At 43.2% G+C, this 19,611-nt stretch overlaps 1 protein-coding gene across 2 annotated transcripts in view; it reads right to left on the bottom strand.

Annotated features, from left to right (window-relative positions):
- Window positions 1-19,365, bottom strand: part of DYNC2LI1 (dynein cytoplasmic 2 light intermediate chain 1) — a 53,699-nt gene extending 34,334 nt beyond the window's left edge. The window contains exons 1-7 of one of the 2 annotated variants that reach the window (XM_039532212.1): window positions 19,258-19,365; window positions 17,564-17,681; window positions 11,754-11,788; window positions 11,162-11,231; window positions 8,864-8,952; window positions 3,063-3,249; window positions 1,220-1,288 (exon numbers count right to left, since the gene is read on the bottom strand). In XM_039532212.1, the coding sequence (XP_039388146.1) occupies window positions 1,220-1,288; window positions 3,063-3,249; window positions 8,864-8,952; window positions 11,162-11,231; window positions 11,754-11,788; window positions 17,564-17,581 (468 nt within the window). In that variant the 5' untranslated portion in view covers window positions 17,582-17,681; window positions 19,258-19,365. The other variant, XM_039532211.1, reaches the window with a different exon arrangement.
- Window positions 19,366-19,611: the final 246 nt, after the last annotated feature.

Below are 19,611 nucleotides of genomic sequence, written 5' to 3'. Positions count from 1 at the left end.
CCAATTAAGGTGTGCGCATACAAATACACACACACACACACACACCTTTTAATCAGGTTTCAGAGTAGCAGCCGTGTTAGTCTGTATCCGCAAAAAAAACCAGGAGTACTTGTGGCACCTTAAAGACTAACAAATTTATTTAAGCATGAGCTTTTGCTTAAATAAATTTGTTAACCTTTTAATCAGTAACTGTGCCTGTTCAGTATATGTACAAGATCATATGAATGACCTTTCTTGGAAAAACTGTGGGTAACACCTGGACTTCAAAGGGACCGTGATTTCATCCTGTGTCTATTATGTTCTGAATCATTTACTGAGTCAAGAAAATCATGACTCTATTTAAAAAAAATAAAATAAAAATAAAAACAAAAACCTGGGTATGAAATAATGCATAGTACACTGCTAGTAAGAATTAAATACAGTAACTCAAATAGTTGGCCAAAGAGCAATATATTATAGTGCCAGCTAAAAGACTCAGTATGGAAGCTGTCACAATATGTCTGTCCAGGCCCATGAGGATCAACTGCTTCATATAAATGAACAGTGCATTTCTTGAATTTTTTTTTTATAACACAGAGAACCAACTGCACTGCTCTTTGACATTGCTTATCAGTTAATTTACTGAGAGACATTAGAAGATGTGACCACTCACTTACTTGTCCTTTCTAAATCAGATGATAAATGACTGTGTAAGCAAGTGTTTAAAACTAAAATTCCAGAATTAAGAAGTGAGCATAACTCATTTTGTTGCCTAGGCTGCCCCAGCTCCCCAAACCGGCCCAACCTATTGGAGGATCACCTCTCTCCCTCTGCCATACTGCCACAACTGCAGTCAGCATGGACACCAAAGCTGGATTCCCCTTATTATAAAAAACGAGGTTGTGTCGGGCAGGGAATTCTTTGAGAGTACTCTGGAACTTGCTCCCCTCCTTTGTCTGAAACATACCAAATCTGGTGATCTTCCAGACATGCTGGAAAAGATATGTGTTTGCAAAGGTTTTTGGAGAAGGATGAGGGTATGCTTCCCATAATGATGAAGGGATGAAAAGGAGTTACTGTAAGTGGCTGAGCTCCTGTTCCAGTGATCACTTTACTGGGATTTTATTGCATTATTAATCATGTATTAGGGTTCATAGAGATTTGGCTAGATGTCTTGTTAATTATTTTTAAATCTAAATAAATAAAACCAAATGGAAAATATATATAAAATATCACTTACATGAAAAATATCATATTTGCTTCCAATTATCACCAGAGGGATTGGAAAAGGGTCAATTAATTCATGATCCTGTTAAACAACATAATATATTTAAAAGCTCATAAACAAATCACAAGACCACAATAAAACAGCTAAACATCAGAAAACAGGATGAGAATGATTTTTAAAAGATATCAAAATCTTAGACACAAAACTTTATGCAGTATAATTACACAGGGCTATATTTTCTAAAACAATCTCTCCACAAATGTCCAGGAGCAAAAAAAAAAAAAAAAACCTCTTGAGGAAGGGAATTCCTTTCTGGCATAAACTTGGTGGAAATGGCTCCTGCAACAGGCATTCCCACCCCAACACAAGGGGCATGTAAATGAATGAAAGGAAGGAAAGGAGTGCGTTAGAGGGTACAAGTTAGAGAAGCACCAGGGCTGGGCCAGCATGGGATCAAGGAGCCATAACCGGCTGCCTAATGTGGCCCCCTCAATACCAAGCAGAGTGCTGAATAGGGAGGACAACTTCCTGGTGCAAGTGCTGGAGGAACCAGCTAGAGGCCATGCTCCTCTTGACCTGCTGCTCACAAACAGGGAGGAACTGGTAGGGGAAGTAGAAGTGGGTGGCAACCTGGGCTTAAAACACAACTCTTCAGTGAGCTTAAACACAAAAAGGAAGCTTACAAGAAGCGGAAACTTGGACAGATGACTAGGGAAGAGTATAAATATATTGCTCGAGAATGCAGGGGTGTAATCAGGAAGACCAAAGCACAATTGGAGTTGCAGCTAGCAAGAGATGCGAAGGGTAACAAGAAGGGTTTCTACAGGTATGTTAGCAACAAGAAGGTGGTCAGGGAAAGTGTGGGACCCTTTCTGAATGGGGGAGGCAACCTAGTGATGGATGATGTGGAAAAAGCTGAAGTACTTAATGCTTTTTTTGCCTCGGTCTTCACAGACAAGTCACATTATTGAATCTAATCCTGCAACCTTTACATCCACTGAGGTGAATGCGATTGCTCACATGAGTAAGGGCTACAGTATTGGGACCAGACACTGTAAACCAATCTGCTAAGCATCGTATGCATTTGCTTTCTTACTTAATACATCTTTGCTTTTCACTTTTTGGAGCCTTATTAGCATTTTCTTTATCATATTGTGTTACATAAGTTACTGTAGCAGAATTTATATTCAGAGTCTGTGAACTGTAGAGTATTTGTTTAGGAATTGCATACACATAACATTTGTACAACTTGAATGCACAGTGCCATATACGTTTTCAGCTGTATTTCCCACAATCTATTTTAGCTTTTTCAAGAGATTACATTAGCAATTGCATTTAAGGGTCTGGTGTTAACATTTCTGAAACTTTATAATTTAATTAGTTGTCAGATTATCAAAAGGCACTGAGTTTGTGATAGACACTTGAATAAATGAAAAGTATATAGTCGTGTTGAAGGCTGTTATAACTATACTCTGCTTAAATTTGTACCTTCATCGAGTCTCCTGCCAGATGACTTCGTCTGTACATTCTAGTTTTCATCTTCATTTTAAAAAAGATTATAAAATCAATATCAAACTGCTACTCTAAAACTCTGTTTCTTGTGACTGGTGTAACATGCCATAACAATCACATTAGATGTCTATGAAGAAGATATAAGAAACTGTCTTTCCTTGTTTTTGCTCTTACTGAATTTTTATTAAATTGCTATAATTTTCCAGTGAACAGGTTCATCTACATAAAATGAATTTTCAGTCATGCATAAAAATCTAAAAGAGTTATTTATGATTTTCACAAGTATTATCCTTAACTATATAAAGGCCTATGATATCTGGAGAAAATACTATAAGAATCTTACTGGGTGATCCTTCGGCATATTGTTCCACGTCCTCTGTTTAATTTCAGTAGCTACTTTAGGATTTGTTTTTCCCAGTTTAGTTATAATTTTATCCACATGGTTCCTGGTGACCTGTAGGAGACTGTCCATGGTTGGCCACAGTTCATTAGGTTTGGAAAGGTCCAAAACAAGAATTATAGCAAAAGTCCTATTTAAAAAAAGGGGCGGGGGGGAGGGAACAGAAGAGTTCTTATTCCATCTAATCATTGGTACATAAGACAATTACATTTTTCATAAACAATATTTTTCCTCAGTCCAACTGCTGAAAACAAATGTGAAAAAAACAACCAGAGAGGAAGCTTGTATTAAAGCTTGCAGAACAAGCAATGGCCCTTAAGCATACTCTGAACTCTGCTGAAACCTTTTAAATTGTCTTTGTAGCTGAATTTCTGAACCTTTGACTCTTCCATTCCTCACAACTGATTTGTGGGTGTTTTATTGTTGAACTTTATTTCTGGAAATTTTGTTCGAATACAAGTAGTACCTGCAAATGTCAGGGACTCATTTTGCTCCCTCCTGTTGTATGACAAGGCATTTCAACATAACCCTTCATGCACTCCAGTAATCTCTTGCCTACCTGAAATCCCTATTTAAGTTATGGCAAACTTCTGCTTATGAAAGTTCCTGACTTTTAGTGATCACTTACATGACCCAGAAAATCAGAAGAGTAACTAAAGTGCAACCTTGCAATCAGGAAGTAGAAGAAGGTAGTAAGGAAATGTATTCTGTGCCATGGCTTGTTTTGCCAGTTAGAAGGGACCTCAGATGACAAACTGAGGATGATGCTCTGGGTGGCAGGTCAGGAGATGTGAGGTTAATGATCCTTGGAAGAATGGGACCTTATACATACTAAAAGGTTGCATTGGTTTAAGGTCAGCCCTGAGAGGAAGAGAATAATAAAATCCAATCAAATACAGAACACTTGAAACACATGTCTGAAACAGAATGCCACTAATACCAGAGGACTGACTGCTGGTTTCAACCAGGCTCTATAGGAACACCGTGTTTTACTATGTGGATTCTAGATTGGAGGGAAATCAGAAGAGCTACAGAGCAAGATAAATCTCTAATTTCACCAAGTCATGCCATGAAAAAATCTAATGGAAGGTGTCTTGGCTAAACTAGATACAGTTCAAAGTAGTTTAAAACAAACAAGCTTCTTTATAGCAGGTGGACACGAAAACCACTGAAAAGGTATTTGTGCTGGTGAAACAAAATGAAAATATTGTCTTTGCAAACATGACAACTGCACTGTAATGTTGTCTTATTGACAGGGCCAGTCTTAGGAGGGGCAGAGAGAAGATTCTTTAGGCCCTGGGTCATCCAAATTAAAAGATTAATTTACCATAAAGACAGCGGAGAGGATCTTCAGGGGGCTACCAGCCTCCTCCATTCCAGAAGAAGTGGAGTTCAGCAGTGGACATGCTGGAGTCCATGCATTGGGGGCAATGTTTGAAAAAAAAATTCAAATGATAATTCTCCAAAGTAGCCAAAGGTCACCAGGAGCAACTAGGCTCCCAGAGGCCACAGCAATATGTTTTAAATATTTTTTCTCATTATGCAATGACAGAATCCAGAGTAGCCAGTACAATAATATACAGACAGTAAGTGCTCAAATACCAAGCCATCCCATTGCTTTCTACAAAACCTGAAGATATGGGACATCTGCCAATGGAATAAAGCAATAAAATATCAGAACATAAAAAACACTAAATAAAACTTACTAACCCGAAAAATCATTTTTCTCTTTCCATCTCCAAATCATTCTATTCCCCTTTCTTTTTTCTCCTATTATTTTCTCTTTTATTATCCTTTCTCCTTACTCTCCTCGTGTTCTTTATATGAAAATCTGTATCTGTTTTCTCCTCATTTAGTCATTTATTCTCTTCCACACTACATTGCCTCTTCTTGCTGCCCTTACTCCATTCTTTCTGATCCATTTCCACCACATTCTCTTCCCTTTGTTCTCCCCTGTATTGCGGTATCTGTCCCCTGCTTCTCTCAGAAACTTCATCTCTCATCCTCTTTCAAGCTGCAGAGGGACCTCATATCTTTTTTCCTCTTCCTCTCCCTTAGCTCCATGAGGTCCACACCACTCCATCTTCTCCTTCATTAAGGTCAGGTTTTTCTGTCCCCATGATTGATTTCTCTCTCCTCCCTCAGTGTGGTCCACCTTTCTCTCCCACTCCAACATGCTGCTCTCTTAGGCCTGGTCTACACTACGCGTTTAAACCGATTTTAGGAGCGTTAAACCGATTTAACGCCGCACCCATCCACACTAAGAGGCCCTTTATATCGATATAAAGGGCTCTTTAACCCAGTTTCTGTACTCCTCCCCAACGAGAGGAGTAGCGCTAATATCGGTATTACCATATCGGATTAGGGTTAGTGTGACCGCAAATCGACGGTATTGGCCTCCGGGCGGTATCCCACAGTGCACCACTGTGACCACTTTGGACAGCAATCTGAACTTGGATGCAGTGGCCAGGTAGACAGGAAAAGACCCGCGACCTTTTGAATATAATTTCCTGTTTGCCCAGCGTGGAGCTCCGATCAGCACGGGTGGTGATGCAGTCCCAAATCCAAAAAGAGCTCCAGCATGGACCGTACGGATGTGATCGCTGTATGGGCAGACAAATCTGTTCTATCAGAGCTCCGTTACAGAAGACAAAATTCCAAAACATTTTTTAAAAATCTCCAGACAGAGGCCACAGCAGGGACTCAGCACACTGCTGCGTGACAAGCGTAACAGAAAGCCAAAGAATCAAATGGACACTCATGGAGGGAGGGAGGGGGGACTGAGGACTCAAGCTATCCCACAGTTTCTGCAGTCTCCGAAAAGCATTTGCATTCTTGGCTGAGCTCCCAATGCCTGTAGGGTCAAACACATTGTCTGGGGTGGTTCAGGGCATAGCTCGCCAATTTACCACCCCTCACACCACCCTCAGAAGGAAAAGGGAAAAAAATTGTCTCTTGACTCTTTTAAATGTCACCCTATGTGTAATGAATGCTGCTGGTAGATGCGATGCTGCGGCAGTGAACTGTAGCATCCTCGCCCCCCTCCTTGGTGGCTGATGGTACAATATGACTGATATCCATCGTCATCATCAGCCTTGTGGCAGATGGTACAGTACAGAAGGACTGGTATCTGTCCTCATCATCAGCCCATGAGTGCTACTGCTTCCCAGTAGATGGTACAGAACGGCTGGTAACCGTCTTCATCATAGCAACAGGGGGCTGAGCTCCATCAGCCCCCGCCCTTCATGTGTAAAGAAAAGATTCTGTTCTGCCTGAACTATCATAGCAGCGGGATGCTGGGCTCCTCTCCCCCACACTGCTTAATGTCCTGTCTGGACTATCATAGCAGCTGGAGGCTGCCTTCCCCTCATTTTATCTCACTAACAAGTCACTGTTTCTTATTCCTGCATTCTTTATCACTTCATCACACAAATGGGGGGACACTGCAACAGTAGCCCAGGAAGGCTGGGGGAGGAGGGAAGCAACAGGTGGGGTTGTTGCAGGGGCACCCCCTGTGAATGGCATGCAGCTCATCATTTCTGCGGGATCTGACACGGAGTGGCTGTGCTCTCTGGTTCTCTGATACACTGGAACCCTAGTACACTTGCCCCATACTCTAGGCAGGACTGATTCTATTTTTAAATACCAAAAAGGAGGGATTGACTCGGGGAGTCATTCCCATTTTTGTCTTTTGCGCCCCCGGCCAACCTCAGCCAGGGGCACCCATGACAGCAGCAGAGAGTACAGTACAGAAGGACTGGTAACCATCATCTCATTGTCAATTTACAATGGAAGCAGATGGTACAGAACGGCTGATAACCATCTCTGCTATCATGCAGAAGCAAATGAATGCTGCTGTGTAGCGCTGCTGAATCGCCTCTGTCAGCGGCATCTAGTACACATACGGTGACAGTGACAAAAGGCAAAACAGGCTCCATGGTTGCCATGCTATGGCGTCTGCCAGGGCAATCCAGGGAAAAAGGGTGCAAAATGATTGTCTGCCGTTGCTTTCCCAGAGGAAGGAGTGACTGACGACATTTACCCAGAACCACCCGCGACAATGATTTTTGCCCCATCAGGCACTGGGATCTCAACCCAGAATTCCAAGGGGCGGGGGAGACTGCGGGAACTAGGATAGCTACGGAATAGCTACCCACAGTGCAACGCTCCAGAAATAGATGCTAGCCTCGGACTGTGGATGCACACCACCGAATTAATATGCTTAGTGTGGCCGCGTGCACTCGATTTTATACAATCTGTTTTACTAAACCGGTTTCTGTAAAATCGGAATAATCCCGTAGTGTAGACGTACCCTTAGGCCTAGTCTACACTAAAAAGTTAGGTCAACCTCTGACCAGTGTAGTTAAGCTGACCTAACCCCTGGTGTAGACAGCGCTAGGTCAACCTAGCTACTGATTCTTGGGTGGGTGGATTACCTACGCCAATGGGAGATCCCCTCCTGTCAGCAAAGGTAGTGTCTATACAGAAGCGCTACAGCGGCGCAGCTGTGGTGTTGTAGGTTAGACAGATCCTTCAACAGGCTGCTCCTGGAAGTTGACAGGACTGGACAGCCATATTCTGTTTTCTACACCTCTTAAGTTGCTTTCTCGACAGTCCAGTTGAGAGTAGGCTGGGTCCCTTCTTCTTCCGTACCTCCTATGTCCCTACTTACACATTAGCCATCCTCGCCATGAAATTATGTAATGGGGTGTCTACCCCACATAAGTGAACAAACAGTTAACAGAAGTCTGAGAGCTCATTTGGCCCCCCTTGCTACACCTGGATGTGTGTCAGGTTTGATCTGTTATGAGATCCAGCTGGGAAGGAGCAGGGTCTTCTTCATAAGAGGAAATGAAAGCTATATGAGAGACTAAGGACAGAGAAACCCGAGAGAGAAGATTGCCCTCTCTCTGGGAAGGCAGATACAAAAAGGCCACAGGGATAGAATTAATCCCTGGGATAAGCCCTGGAAAGGGGGCCAGGCACAGAGAGGCAGTCAGGAGAACCAGAGGAGAGGCTGTGCTAATCACAGACTGCAGGAAAGCAGCATGAAGATTTTGGAGATAAGAAGTAGCCCAGGGAAATGGCAGCTTGTCTGAAGGAGCACACCTAGTTGCTTAATACAGGAATCCTCTACCAGCCCCAAGGAAGGAGCATACAAGCCAGATGTAAGGACTGTTCAGCCCAGGGTGAGACTGAAGACAGAGCCTCAAGGATAGGCTGAGGAATAGTCCTAGAGGGGACAGAAGCTCTTTTGTGTTGGGACATTTTTGGAATTTTGTTCGTTTGTTTGTGTTACCTGGAAGGGGCGAGACTATATGTAACTTGGCTGGAGGCCCAAGTCACAAGAAGAGGCCGACCACTGCAGGACTGGAGCAACCTTTGGCAGGAGGTGCTAGAGGAGGAGACCCTGCTATGCTGTACCCAACAACGAAGGGATGCATTGGCTGGTGAATTTACCCTTCCACATGCTACCTCCCCATATGGCTGGAGACAGCTGAGAAGCAGGACTATTTACAGGAAGGAAGGAAGAAGCTCACAGCTGTTAATCAGTGGCAGTTGGGGTGTCCCTCCATCACTAAGCATAACTGATTTTTAGGAAAAACCACTCTGATAAAAACTTTCAAACCTAGTAAACAGTTTACATTTTGGAAAATTTCTCCACAACAAAATGGCTGAGATTTAATCTCAGTTTTCATTTAAGCAAAATTAACTCTGACATTGTAGGGTTCTTTATCACTTACCTTATGTTGTCATTAGTTATTGGTATACGAATCAAGTCCAATAATGAGGTTCCACCACCTAGTTCCCAAAAATGTGCAATGTCTTTTGGCTGCAAAAGAGTTTTTTTGCATTAGAAATTTGTATTTCCATGTAATACCATCAGAAGTTTCCAGTTGTTGTAACAATGGCAATAGACAGGTCCCTTATGTGCAATGTGCACAGTACAGGAGCACAGCATAGCACGAGGCCTGTCCCATGAATTATGTGTCAAATTAGAAATTAATTACGTGGCCACAATCTCTTAGGGCTTGTCTATCCAGGGAGTTAGTGTGGCGTAGCTACTGCACTTTAAATTCACACCCTAGCTTATTCTGCACTAACTTCCCATATAGACAAGTCCCTATTTATGCAGCAGGATATTTATTTATCCTGTCCTCCAACCAAAACCTTCTTTCTTCCCTGTCATACCGAGTTTTCTTCTCCCTCCTCTTCCTACCACTTTAAGCACATAAAGACTAGAGAGGCACGGAAGGATCAAAGAAAGCTGAACATCTTAGGTGGTGAATAGGAGGGGATGTGTACACCTGTGTGAGGAGGAAATTGAATGGTTAGAAGCACACAGGACTTTTAAGCACATAAGACTTGATTCTCTGTTGCCCTTGTACCATGCACATTCATTTACACCAGTATCAAGTATAAAATGGCTTTAAAACACTATAGGAGTGATTTAAACCCACTCTGTAGCAGTGAAAATAACTAAAAATACACTTCAATGGAGAATCAGTTCCATAAGGTGATTTAACATTTCAAAAAGGGTCCTGAATTCCTCAGTCCCCAACCCCAGAACCTGTGTTCCCTCTAAGCTGCGTGGTCGGGCGGCTGCCCAGAGTGATTCAAGTGCTGCACACTTGGTTAGCAGAGCCACGTACATCTAGCAGCCCCTCCCCCTGCTGCTTTGAGCCACATTGCTCCTGCCCTCTGCCTTGGAGCCCTGGCCAGCTACTCCTGGGACCCTCATGCTGGCTGTGCAAAGCCGGGGTGTGTGTGTGCTGATGTGAGGGTGTCCCCGTCCCTCCTGCCAACATGTACCCCATCTACGCAGAGCAGGGGATGGGAGATAGGGCTCAGGAGCAGGAGAGCTGCTGTGGTCTGAATGAGCCTTCTGGGGTTGAGTGAGTGCCTTAAAGAGACAGTGCAGGGTCTCTTAAGACTTCCACAGCAGCCAGCACACACACAGTCGCTGTGTGTCTCTCACACACACACACACAGTCTTTCACACTCACCTCCCAACACATACTTGTATTAATGTTGTTATTATTTCTTGGTACTTCCTGCAATGCACATATATTCTCTGTAATTTTATTCTTTCAAAGTGTGTTATTTTAGTTTTTTGACTGGTCCTATGCATTTCATAATTATTATTTCTCTTACACTTAAATTTAATTTTTTGAGCAGTGAGTTCTAAAATGCCTAACCTGTCCTGGCTGGAGTAATTATCCATATGGTAACTTTTTAAAACTATATATTATATCTAGTTTTTTTGTTTCTATTGGTGGCACACATCTGCACATTGCCTTGGTGCACATAATTTATTCTGCACATGGATGGAAAAAATTAGAGGGAACATTGCCCACAACCCAACAGTAACTAACTACCCCATTGTCCCACTATCTGTCAATCTGTCGTGCAATAAAGGACAAGCACATTAGCTCAGTGTTTCTACTAAAACAATCAGCATGAAATACATAACAATGTAAATCATTAGATTTCAGTTTTAACACACACCAAGACTGATAGAGCAGTTCATACTTCTCCTATGATTATGGCTGCAGGCTGACTGTAATCAGATACCACAACATTGCTTTAAATTCAGTTCACATTTTGAAAATTACCTTTGGAAGCACGAGGACAAAATTGTTGTTGTGGGTGTTTGTTTTATTTTTTGTAAATGAGAACCTAATTTTGCTCTAGAATCTATGTGGCAAGTGAAAAAATGGGCAATTATAAGCACGTACACACATGCATGATTACATCATATACACAGCCTTGCTCTTGAAAGATATCAATCTCTTCATTTGAGAAGATATGTTATAACAGACCAAAATATCACCCATTCTCAATGTAAAGGAGAAACATGCTGTAGATCAAAATGTAAAATGAAAGCTAGCCAAGCATTCCGAAAACTGAAGTAAAATCAAACTGAAATACTTTCTGTCTCGCAGATGATTTTTAGATCAAAAGAGAAAGTCACTAGTTAGGTTTTACTAATGAATGAGTTATACAACAAATATATTATAGTACTTTTGCCATGTACTCACTCTGTTATGACCTTTTGCTCTTCTTCCAAAAGTATATTCCAAGGCTAATGTTGGTTTTGGAATTTCATCCCTATCCAATGAAGATACAGTATATGTCACCTGCATATATTCTTTCAAGATCTTCTGAATGTACTTAACATACAGTAACTTTTACTATTACCTCAACTCAATTTATTAACCAAACAGTAGAGAATTATATTGGGAATACAGGAATATAAAGAGAATAACTCAAGACACACAGCAGGTGTGCCAGTTCCTTAATCAATATCAAAGGGACACAGAGGACCAAATTTTCAAAACTGTGCACACGCATACTGTGACTGAGCACTCAAACTACCAGTGATAGCACTCTAGAAATCCGGCTCCAAATGCCAAAATGTTTTACTAACACATTATAGATATTTAGATAGCATTAACCCTTCACAAATCATGCATCAGGTCACTAGCGAGAAAATTTAATCTACTCGCCATCCATATTTTTACACAATAACTTTCTTTTACTGGCACGTAATATTCTCTGTAAGACTACTACAAAAATATTGTTGATATTACTCCCAGACATGCAAAATACTTTTCAAAACTTAACACATACCTGTCAAGACACCTCAGTATAATAGTAGTCTTTCCCTGGAAATTAAAAACAATGAAGAACACTATTGTAATGTCATTAAAGCATAAAAGTTATATAATTGTATGTACTATAATGCTTTATTATTGGAATGATTAAAAGAATGCATCTGAAAACTGTAAACTTATGCAGTCATTTGTAGTCTGATTACTAGAAAGTTAAGTGCCTACTTTCTATCAGAATGTAGCTACACTGCTATTAACATAATTATAATAAATTGCTGGATATGACAAATACAGGATACCTAAAATCAGACAATACATTAGTGATCAGTCTGGCCAACTGTGTTAAACAGTTTAACTGTTGTCAATTGCTAATAACAAGTTAATCTAATGATTGGTTTCCAGTGAATATATGTAAATCATAATTGAGATGGAAGTAAAATGAATGCATGAAATAACACAGCTAAACAGCATGTCTCTGCACTATTCGGATTCAGATTCCAAGTTAGGTCAGTCTAATTTAAAAAAGGTCCTAGCACTTGTAAAGTTTCTTCCCTATTTGTAATCACATTTTGGAATTTCAGAAACAACCTTTTTTTAATAAATCTGCAAAACCCATTTATCTATTCTTAATGCTTATACAAGATTACATGTTGCACAATGCCATGCTTCTCTGCAGTAATAATGAAACACACATATGCTTCAATTCACTTAGAAAGATAAAAAGGCAAGTTCTGACTTATTTATATTTCCAACAAGTAGTTATCAAGAAAAAAAGCGGGGAGCAAGAGGAGAAGCAATTGAGTAAGCATAAGAGACAGTGGATCAATGTTATGAACTCCAGTATCCAGTCTAAGACCCTGATTCTCCAAACACTTATTTAAATGCTTAAATTTATGTCCCATTGGAGTCATAGAGACCTGAAACATGAATAAAATTAAGCATGGACATAAGTTTTATCAGGATCCCAGAGTCTATATAGATTCACAGATTCCAAAGCCAGAAGGGGTGATTGTGAAAATTTAGTCTGGCCTCCCATATAACACAGGCCATGAAATGTCCTCAAAATAATTTCTAGAGCATCTCTTTTAGAAAAAGATCCAATTTTGATTTAAAAATTGTTGGTGATGGAGAATCCACCACAACCCTTGGTAAATTGTTCCAATGGTTAATTACTCTCACTGTTAAAAATATATGCCTTATTTCCAGACTGAAGTTGTCTAGCTTCAACTTCCAGCCATTGAGAACTGTACTATTCCTTTCTCTGCTAGATTGAAGAGCCTATTATTAAATATTTGTTCCACATATAAATACTTATAGACTGTGACCAAGTCTCCCTAGCTTTCTCTTTCTTAAGCTAAATAAACTGAGTTCCTTTAGTCTGTTACTGTAAGGCATGTTTTCTAATCCTTTTAATCATTCATTCTCTTGCCTCTTTTCTGAACCTTCCACAATTTATGAACATCCTTCTTCAATTGTGGACACCAGAATTCAACATATTACACCAGTGGTCACACCAGTGCCAAGTACAGAGAGGTAAAATAGTCTCTCTACTCTTACTCAAGATTCCCCTCTTCAGACAGCCAAAGATCGCATTAGCTCTTTTGGCCACAGCATCACACTGGCGGCCCTTGTTCAGATGATTATCCACCACGACCCTGAAATCTTTTATGAAATTTACTGGTTCCCAGAAGAGAGTCCCAATCCCATAAGTATGGCCTACATTCTTTGTTCTTAGATTTATACCTTTAGCTGTATTGAAACATATGTTGTTTGCTTGCGCCCAGCTTCCCAAGTGATCCAGATCACTCTGTATAAGTGAACTTTCCTCTTCATTATTTACCACTTCCCCAATTTTTATGTGATCTGCAAACTTTATCAGGGATGATTTTGTCTTTTTCCGGGTCATTAATAAAAATGTTTAATAGCGTAGGGCAGGGGTTCTCAAACTGGGGGTCGGGAGCCCTCAGGGGGTCACGAGGTTATTACATGGGGAGTCACGAGCTGTCAACCAGCAGTTATAATGGTGTTAAATATATAAAAAACTGTTTTTAATTTATAAGGGGAGGAGTCGCACTCAGAGGCTTGCTATGTGAAAGGGGTCACCAGTACAAAAGTTTGAGAACCACTGGTGTCGGGGTCAAAAACTGATCTCTGCAGGACCCCACGGGAAACACATCTAATCAATAATGATTTCCCATTTACAATTACATTTTGAGATCCACCAGTTAGTCAGTTTGTAACCCATTTAAGGTGTGCCATATTAATTTTGTATCATTCTAGTTTTTTAAACAAAATATCATCAGGTATCAAGTGAAATGCCTTACATAAGTCTAAGTATACTACATCATCACTATTACCTTTATCAAACTCGTAATCTCATCCAAAAAAAAAAAATATATCAAGTTAGTTTGACAGGATCTATTTTCCATAAACCCTTGTTGATTGGTATTAATTATATTACCCTCCTTTAATTCTTTATTAATTGAGTCCTGTATTAGTCATTCCATTATCTTGCCCAGGTCGATATCAGACTGACAGGCTTATAATATTTGGGCATCCCATTTACCTTTTAAAATATTGTATAGTGAGGGGGTGTGGCCTCCCTCCGGGCCTGTCGGAAGCAGAGAGTGGGGCAGGAAGTTGAAAAGGCGGGCCCTGCAGTTCAGGGGGGCTGGAGCCTGCAAAGAAGACAGATGCTTCCTGCCCACTGCTGGGGCCTGCACCCAAGAGGGATCTATGGAGCACCACGGACTCGAAGGGACTGCCAACCAATAAGGATGCTGAAGAGCTGCTGGGACTGGGACTGGCGCTAGCTATGTACCCCAGGAAGATGGAGGAACCCCACAAGATAAGGTACCTGGTGAGGGGATCGTAGGAAGTAGTCCAGGGAAACCAGACAGTAGTCCGGTTGTGGAGCCCTCTGCTACTGTTAGGGCCCTGGGGTGGGACCTGATGAAGTAGAGTGGGCCTGAGTCTTCCTACCCTCCTATGGCTGCCCCACCCCTGGGGTGACTGACTACCCACCTTGGGCCAAGAGACCTGCATTTGTCTGCCATCTGCCTGAGTCAGGACATCAGGTGTTAGACTGCTTGCCACTCCACCCTGCCTGAGGGTCTCAGCCCCTAGGCTGCTAATTCCCCTTTAAACCTGCTTTATAGAAATATGGAAGCGATGCTCTCCCCCTGGGCCTGATGGGGAAGGACGGACATGGGCCTCTACATATTGGCACTCCATTAATTTTCGTCCAGTCTTCTGGGACTTCCCCAGTGTTCAAAGACTTACTGAAAAGCAGCAATAATGGCCCAGTGACCTCTTCCGCCAGTTCTTTTAAAACTCTTGGATGCAAGTTATCCAGACCAGCCGACATAAAAATGTTTAACTTTAGTAGATGCTATTTACCATACTCTTGAAATACTAGTGGAATGGAAAGGCTGTTGTCATTTGTGACAACATAATCTCTTTTCCCAAATACAGAACAGAAATATGTATTGAACATTTCTGCCTTTTTTCCATTATTATTTATAATTCTACCATTTCCATCTAGTAATGGACCAATACCTTTGTTAAGATTCTTTTTGTTCTTAGTATACTTAAAAAAAATCCTTATTGTCCTTAACTATGCCGGCCATAGATTCCTCCCTACTTCCCTTTGCTTCCCATATCAATTTTCTTCAATTCCTAGCTTCCGATTTATATTCATTACTATCAACTTCCCCTTTCTTCCATTTGTCTTTATAATTTTTATAGCTTCTTTCCCTCTAAACCAGATTGGTTTTTTAACTAATATAGCCATTTTTAACTGTAGCTTTTGAGTCACATAGGAAAGTTTTCTTGAACTATTCCCAATTATCATTCACATTTTTCTGACTAAGGTCTCCTAGCTGATTTAGTTCATGATTATTTTTGGCTTAGTGAAATTGGCCCTTTCAAACCACTATGTACATATTATTGCACATTATAAATGTGATCAAGTCATGACCACTTGTACTTAAGTTACCATTAATTTTTTAGTTCTGTGATCTGTTCCTCTTTCTCTGACAAGATGAAGAGCAACATAGAATTCCACTATGTTGGATGCAACACTTTTTGAGTTATAATACTGATTACCAATGCTCCTGAGTTAGACTTTTACTAATTAACATTCTGTGTTCAATAAAACCTTTGAATGGATGTGTTATATGACCAGATGTCAGGAGCTAAAAAATAGGACTGTATTTCTGTCTGCTGTTTTTTGGTTTGTTTTTTAAATGAAACTATACCTGCTATGTTCATTCACTGATGAAGAAGAATGGTTGTAGTCTGGCTTATTTCTAGCACAAAAGTGAGCTTCTGACAGAATAAAAAGGCATAAAATAGATACTCCTGGGGGAATTCTGTGCCACTGCACTTGCACAGAATCCATGTCCCCTGCAGATTTCTTTGCTTTCCCGCAGAAAAAATGACTTTCTGATAGGGAAGCAAAGGAAAGCTGCAAGAGCAGTCACGCACCACTCCCTAACAGAGCAGATTCATCATTTCAGGCACCCGGAACAGCTGGCAGAGAGAGAAATCACCCCGGGGCCAGGGACACCAAAGCCAGTGACTCCTACCCCGAGCCAGCTGCTAGTCCCGGCTGGGTTGGAGGCAGGAGAGAACAGGCCTTCCTTTTCCCCTGCAAGGAGTGTCTGGGGCTTTGTCAGACCCACCCCCAGAAACCTCCACCAGGAAGCTCAGCATCCTCCCCTGCTTCTTGCCCTCATCGCTCCTCAATTGTGGAGGGAGGGATCACTGTACTAGGCGCTGCTCCCCCATCCACCCACTGCTGCCAAGCCTCACCAGGTACATTCAAAACCTCCCTAGCCCTCAATACCCGAACCCCACCCCACTGCACCTAGATGCTGGAGGAGTGGGGCCCCCTGCACCCAGACCCCCTGCCTCCAGACCCCCACCCCTGCACCCAGACTCCCGCTGGGTTCCCTACACTCAACCCTCCACCGATGCCCCACCCCCTGCACCACCCTGAGCCCCCACATCCAGACCCCCACACCACTGACTCCCAACTAGCTGCACCCAGACCATCACCCCACCAAGCCTCACTCCTCCAGCACCTGACCCCAACCCTGCTGAGCCCCCCAAAACCAGACCCCTCCACTGAGCCCCAACCTTCACCTGGAAGCCCCTTCAGTGTCCCATTGCCCCTATACCTGGAATCCCCACAGCGAGCCTCTGTGCATCCAGATCCCCCCCACACCTAGACCCCCCACTGAGCTGCCTGCACCCAGATTGTCCCACACAGAATCTTATCACCACACACCTGGATCCCCCCACACTGAGCCCCTCCACACTTGGATCCTGCCTAGTTGAGCTGCCTGCCCCACACCTGGTGTGCCTTATGCAGAGGGACAGGGCCCCAGGGTGTTTCTCGGGCAAGCCCGGGCCTTGTGCAGGGTCAGGTACAGCCTCACCACCAAGTCCGTGTCCTCGGGGTGGGGGTGGGGGGCTACAGGGTGATCTCCCACCTTCCACAAGTCAGTGGCCTGTGCTTCCCACTGCCATGCTGGAACCTCTGCATTTATTTATTGACAAATACAACTTACAGAATTTTAAAATATTGTGCGCAGAATTTTAATTTTTTTGGCACAGAATGCCATCAGGCGTAAATAGTATGAAAAATTTCTAATTGTTCTGCACATAAACGCCAACCCTCTGCACAGATTCATATTGGGGAAGATTTCTTGTTTCTGCAATAGATATGGTATTGCATATACTGTTTAAATGTTTTCAGTGGTATACAATCTTTTCAAGGAAAGCACAGCAATCACATAAAATAAAGCACAGTATCAGTGTTACCCCATTTTTGTTTCCCATAAAGAGTAGTGATTTTTCCCAAACTTCCACTCCATCTCCATTGCCTTCAAGATTTTCTTTTTTCTCCACTTCGGCTTTAGCAATATCCCACAGAGTATCACTAATAGAGAAAACAAAATAAGATGTCTTCATAGAAGCTATTCATATTTCCCACTAAGGTTTTAAAGGACAATTGAAGATTTTGACTACATTCCCTCTGCACATTAATACATCCTTGATCAGAACTAGCTATGCTTCAGTAAGGAAACTCCCCTTAGAAATCACAAATAAATCTGTGGAACGGAGAGGCATGATAGAGAATTCTAGACCTGCAAAATCTCATACGTTTAGTAGATAAACTCTCTCATTTTGGAAGCAATTTTAAGACCGTTTAATAGCTTGTTTCTCTGACAATTAAGGATTTTGCTATGTATTTCAATGCAGCATGTACCATTTCACTAATATTTTGTAACTTCCAATGTCAGTAGTAGGTAACTGCACATAGGGTGTATCTGCCGACCACAAGTTGTGCACAGACCCATCTACCCACGCTAGCTTGAATCAAGCTAATGTGGACAATAGCAGTGAAGACAGGCAGTATAAGCCCGAGCTTGCTGGCCCACTCTGAGGTCTGTGCTGCACAGTCAGCTACCTGCACTAGCTGGATTCAAGCTAGGTCAAGAAAGCTAGGCTGGGCACAGCTGTACAGACATATCCCTACACTAAATAATTGAAGACACTTCCAAAAGCAGCTGTGGTTATCTGTCTATATGTAATGCTGAAGTTTGGGTTTCCTCGAAGTCTTGCAGGTGTTTTAGCAACTCCTATCACAAAGTATGAAATACGGGGTCAGGGTACTTCCCCATTGATCCTTTATATGGAAGCTGGCAGCACACCGTGATGATGGTGACATTAACACCTCCAAAAGGCTCAGAGGCCTACATTTGCAAAAGATTAGTGATTTCTGAGGGTCTGTCCTGAGCTGCCCTAAAGCAGCCTACGTTCCAGGAAGTGCTGAGTACCCCTCCCATGCTGGGACCCCCCGCCGCTCGCTTTGAAAACGTGGGCACGGCGGCAGCCCCTCTCCACTCTCTGATTTCATTGGCCTGCGGTGTCTTCCTGAGCCTGCTGGCGGAGGAAACAAGCTCCCAACCGCCTCCCTCCATCCCGTCGCTGTCACAGCCCCGCTCCCCGGGAGGGAGGGGCCGGCGGCGGCTCCACCTCTGTATCTGCAAAGCACCAGCCTCCTCTGGGGCCCGTGGGGTGCCGGCGGGGCGGGCGCGGGGGGTCTCCCAGCCCCCGAGCGGTGCGAGCCGCCCGCGGGCAGGAATGGCGGGGGCGGCTGGCGGGGGCGACCCAGCCCCGCACAGCGCGGCCCGGCCCGGGGCAGAAGGTGCTGGACGGAAGGGGAGGCAGCGGCTAAATGGATACAGAGGCGCCGAGCCCCCGACCTGTATCGGGAGCCCTGGGGAGGAACGCGGCCGCCGCCGCCTCGTTACCTGGGTTTGGGCATCGCTGCTCAGGGGCCGCAGTGGGCCTGGCTGGGGGCGCTCTGACCTCGGGCCCAGCTCCTGGTCACCATGGGAACCACGCAGCTGCCGACATAAGACGCAGGAGCATCATGGGAGTTGTAGTTCGGTGGGGTCAGTGTCTGAGAACATGGGCAAGAGGCAACCCCCATCTGCTCACACACATACCTCCCTGCTTGAGTCCAGTCTCTCCCCAGCCCTGCCGTCGGAGCTCGGCCACCTTTCAGACATGCCAATCAGGGCAGGGGTTGGACTGGATAGGGAGCCTTTCCCTAGGGCTGCTGCAAAGAGGGCCGGCAGCTCCTGAGGAGGGCTGGTCTACACTTAAAATTTAGGTCAACCTAGCTAAACTGCTCAGTGCTGTGAAAAATGTCACACCACAGCTGTGCAGCATAGTTAGGTCAACCTAACTCCTACCCAAAAGGCAACTAGATGGACAGAAGAATTCTTCCATTGCTTTAGTTACTGCCATGGGTGGCAAGTTTGTAGAAATTTTGGTGGTGCCCAGAACCCACCCCCCCA

Source organism: Mauremys reevesii, linkage group 3 (assembly GCF_016161935.1).
Source record: "Mauremys reevesii isolate NIE-2019 linkage group 3, ASM1616193v1, whole genome shotgun sequence".
Lineage (NCBI taxonomy): Eukaryota > Metazoa > Chordata > Testudines > Geoemydidae > Mauremys > Mauremys reevesii.
The sequence above is the reverse complement of the archived record's forward strand: the minus strand, read 5'-3'. Positions and strand labels throughout refer to the sequence as shown.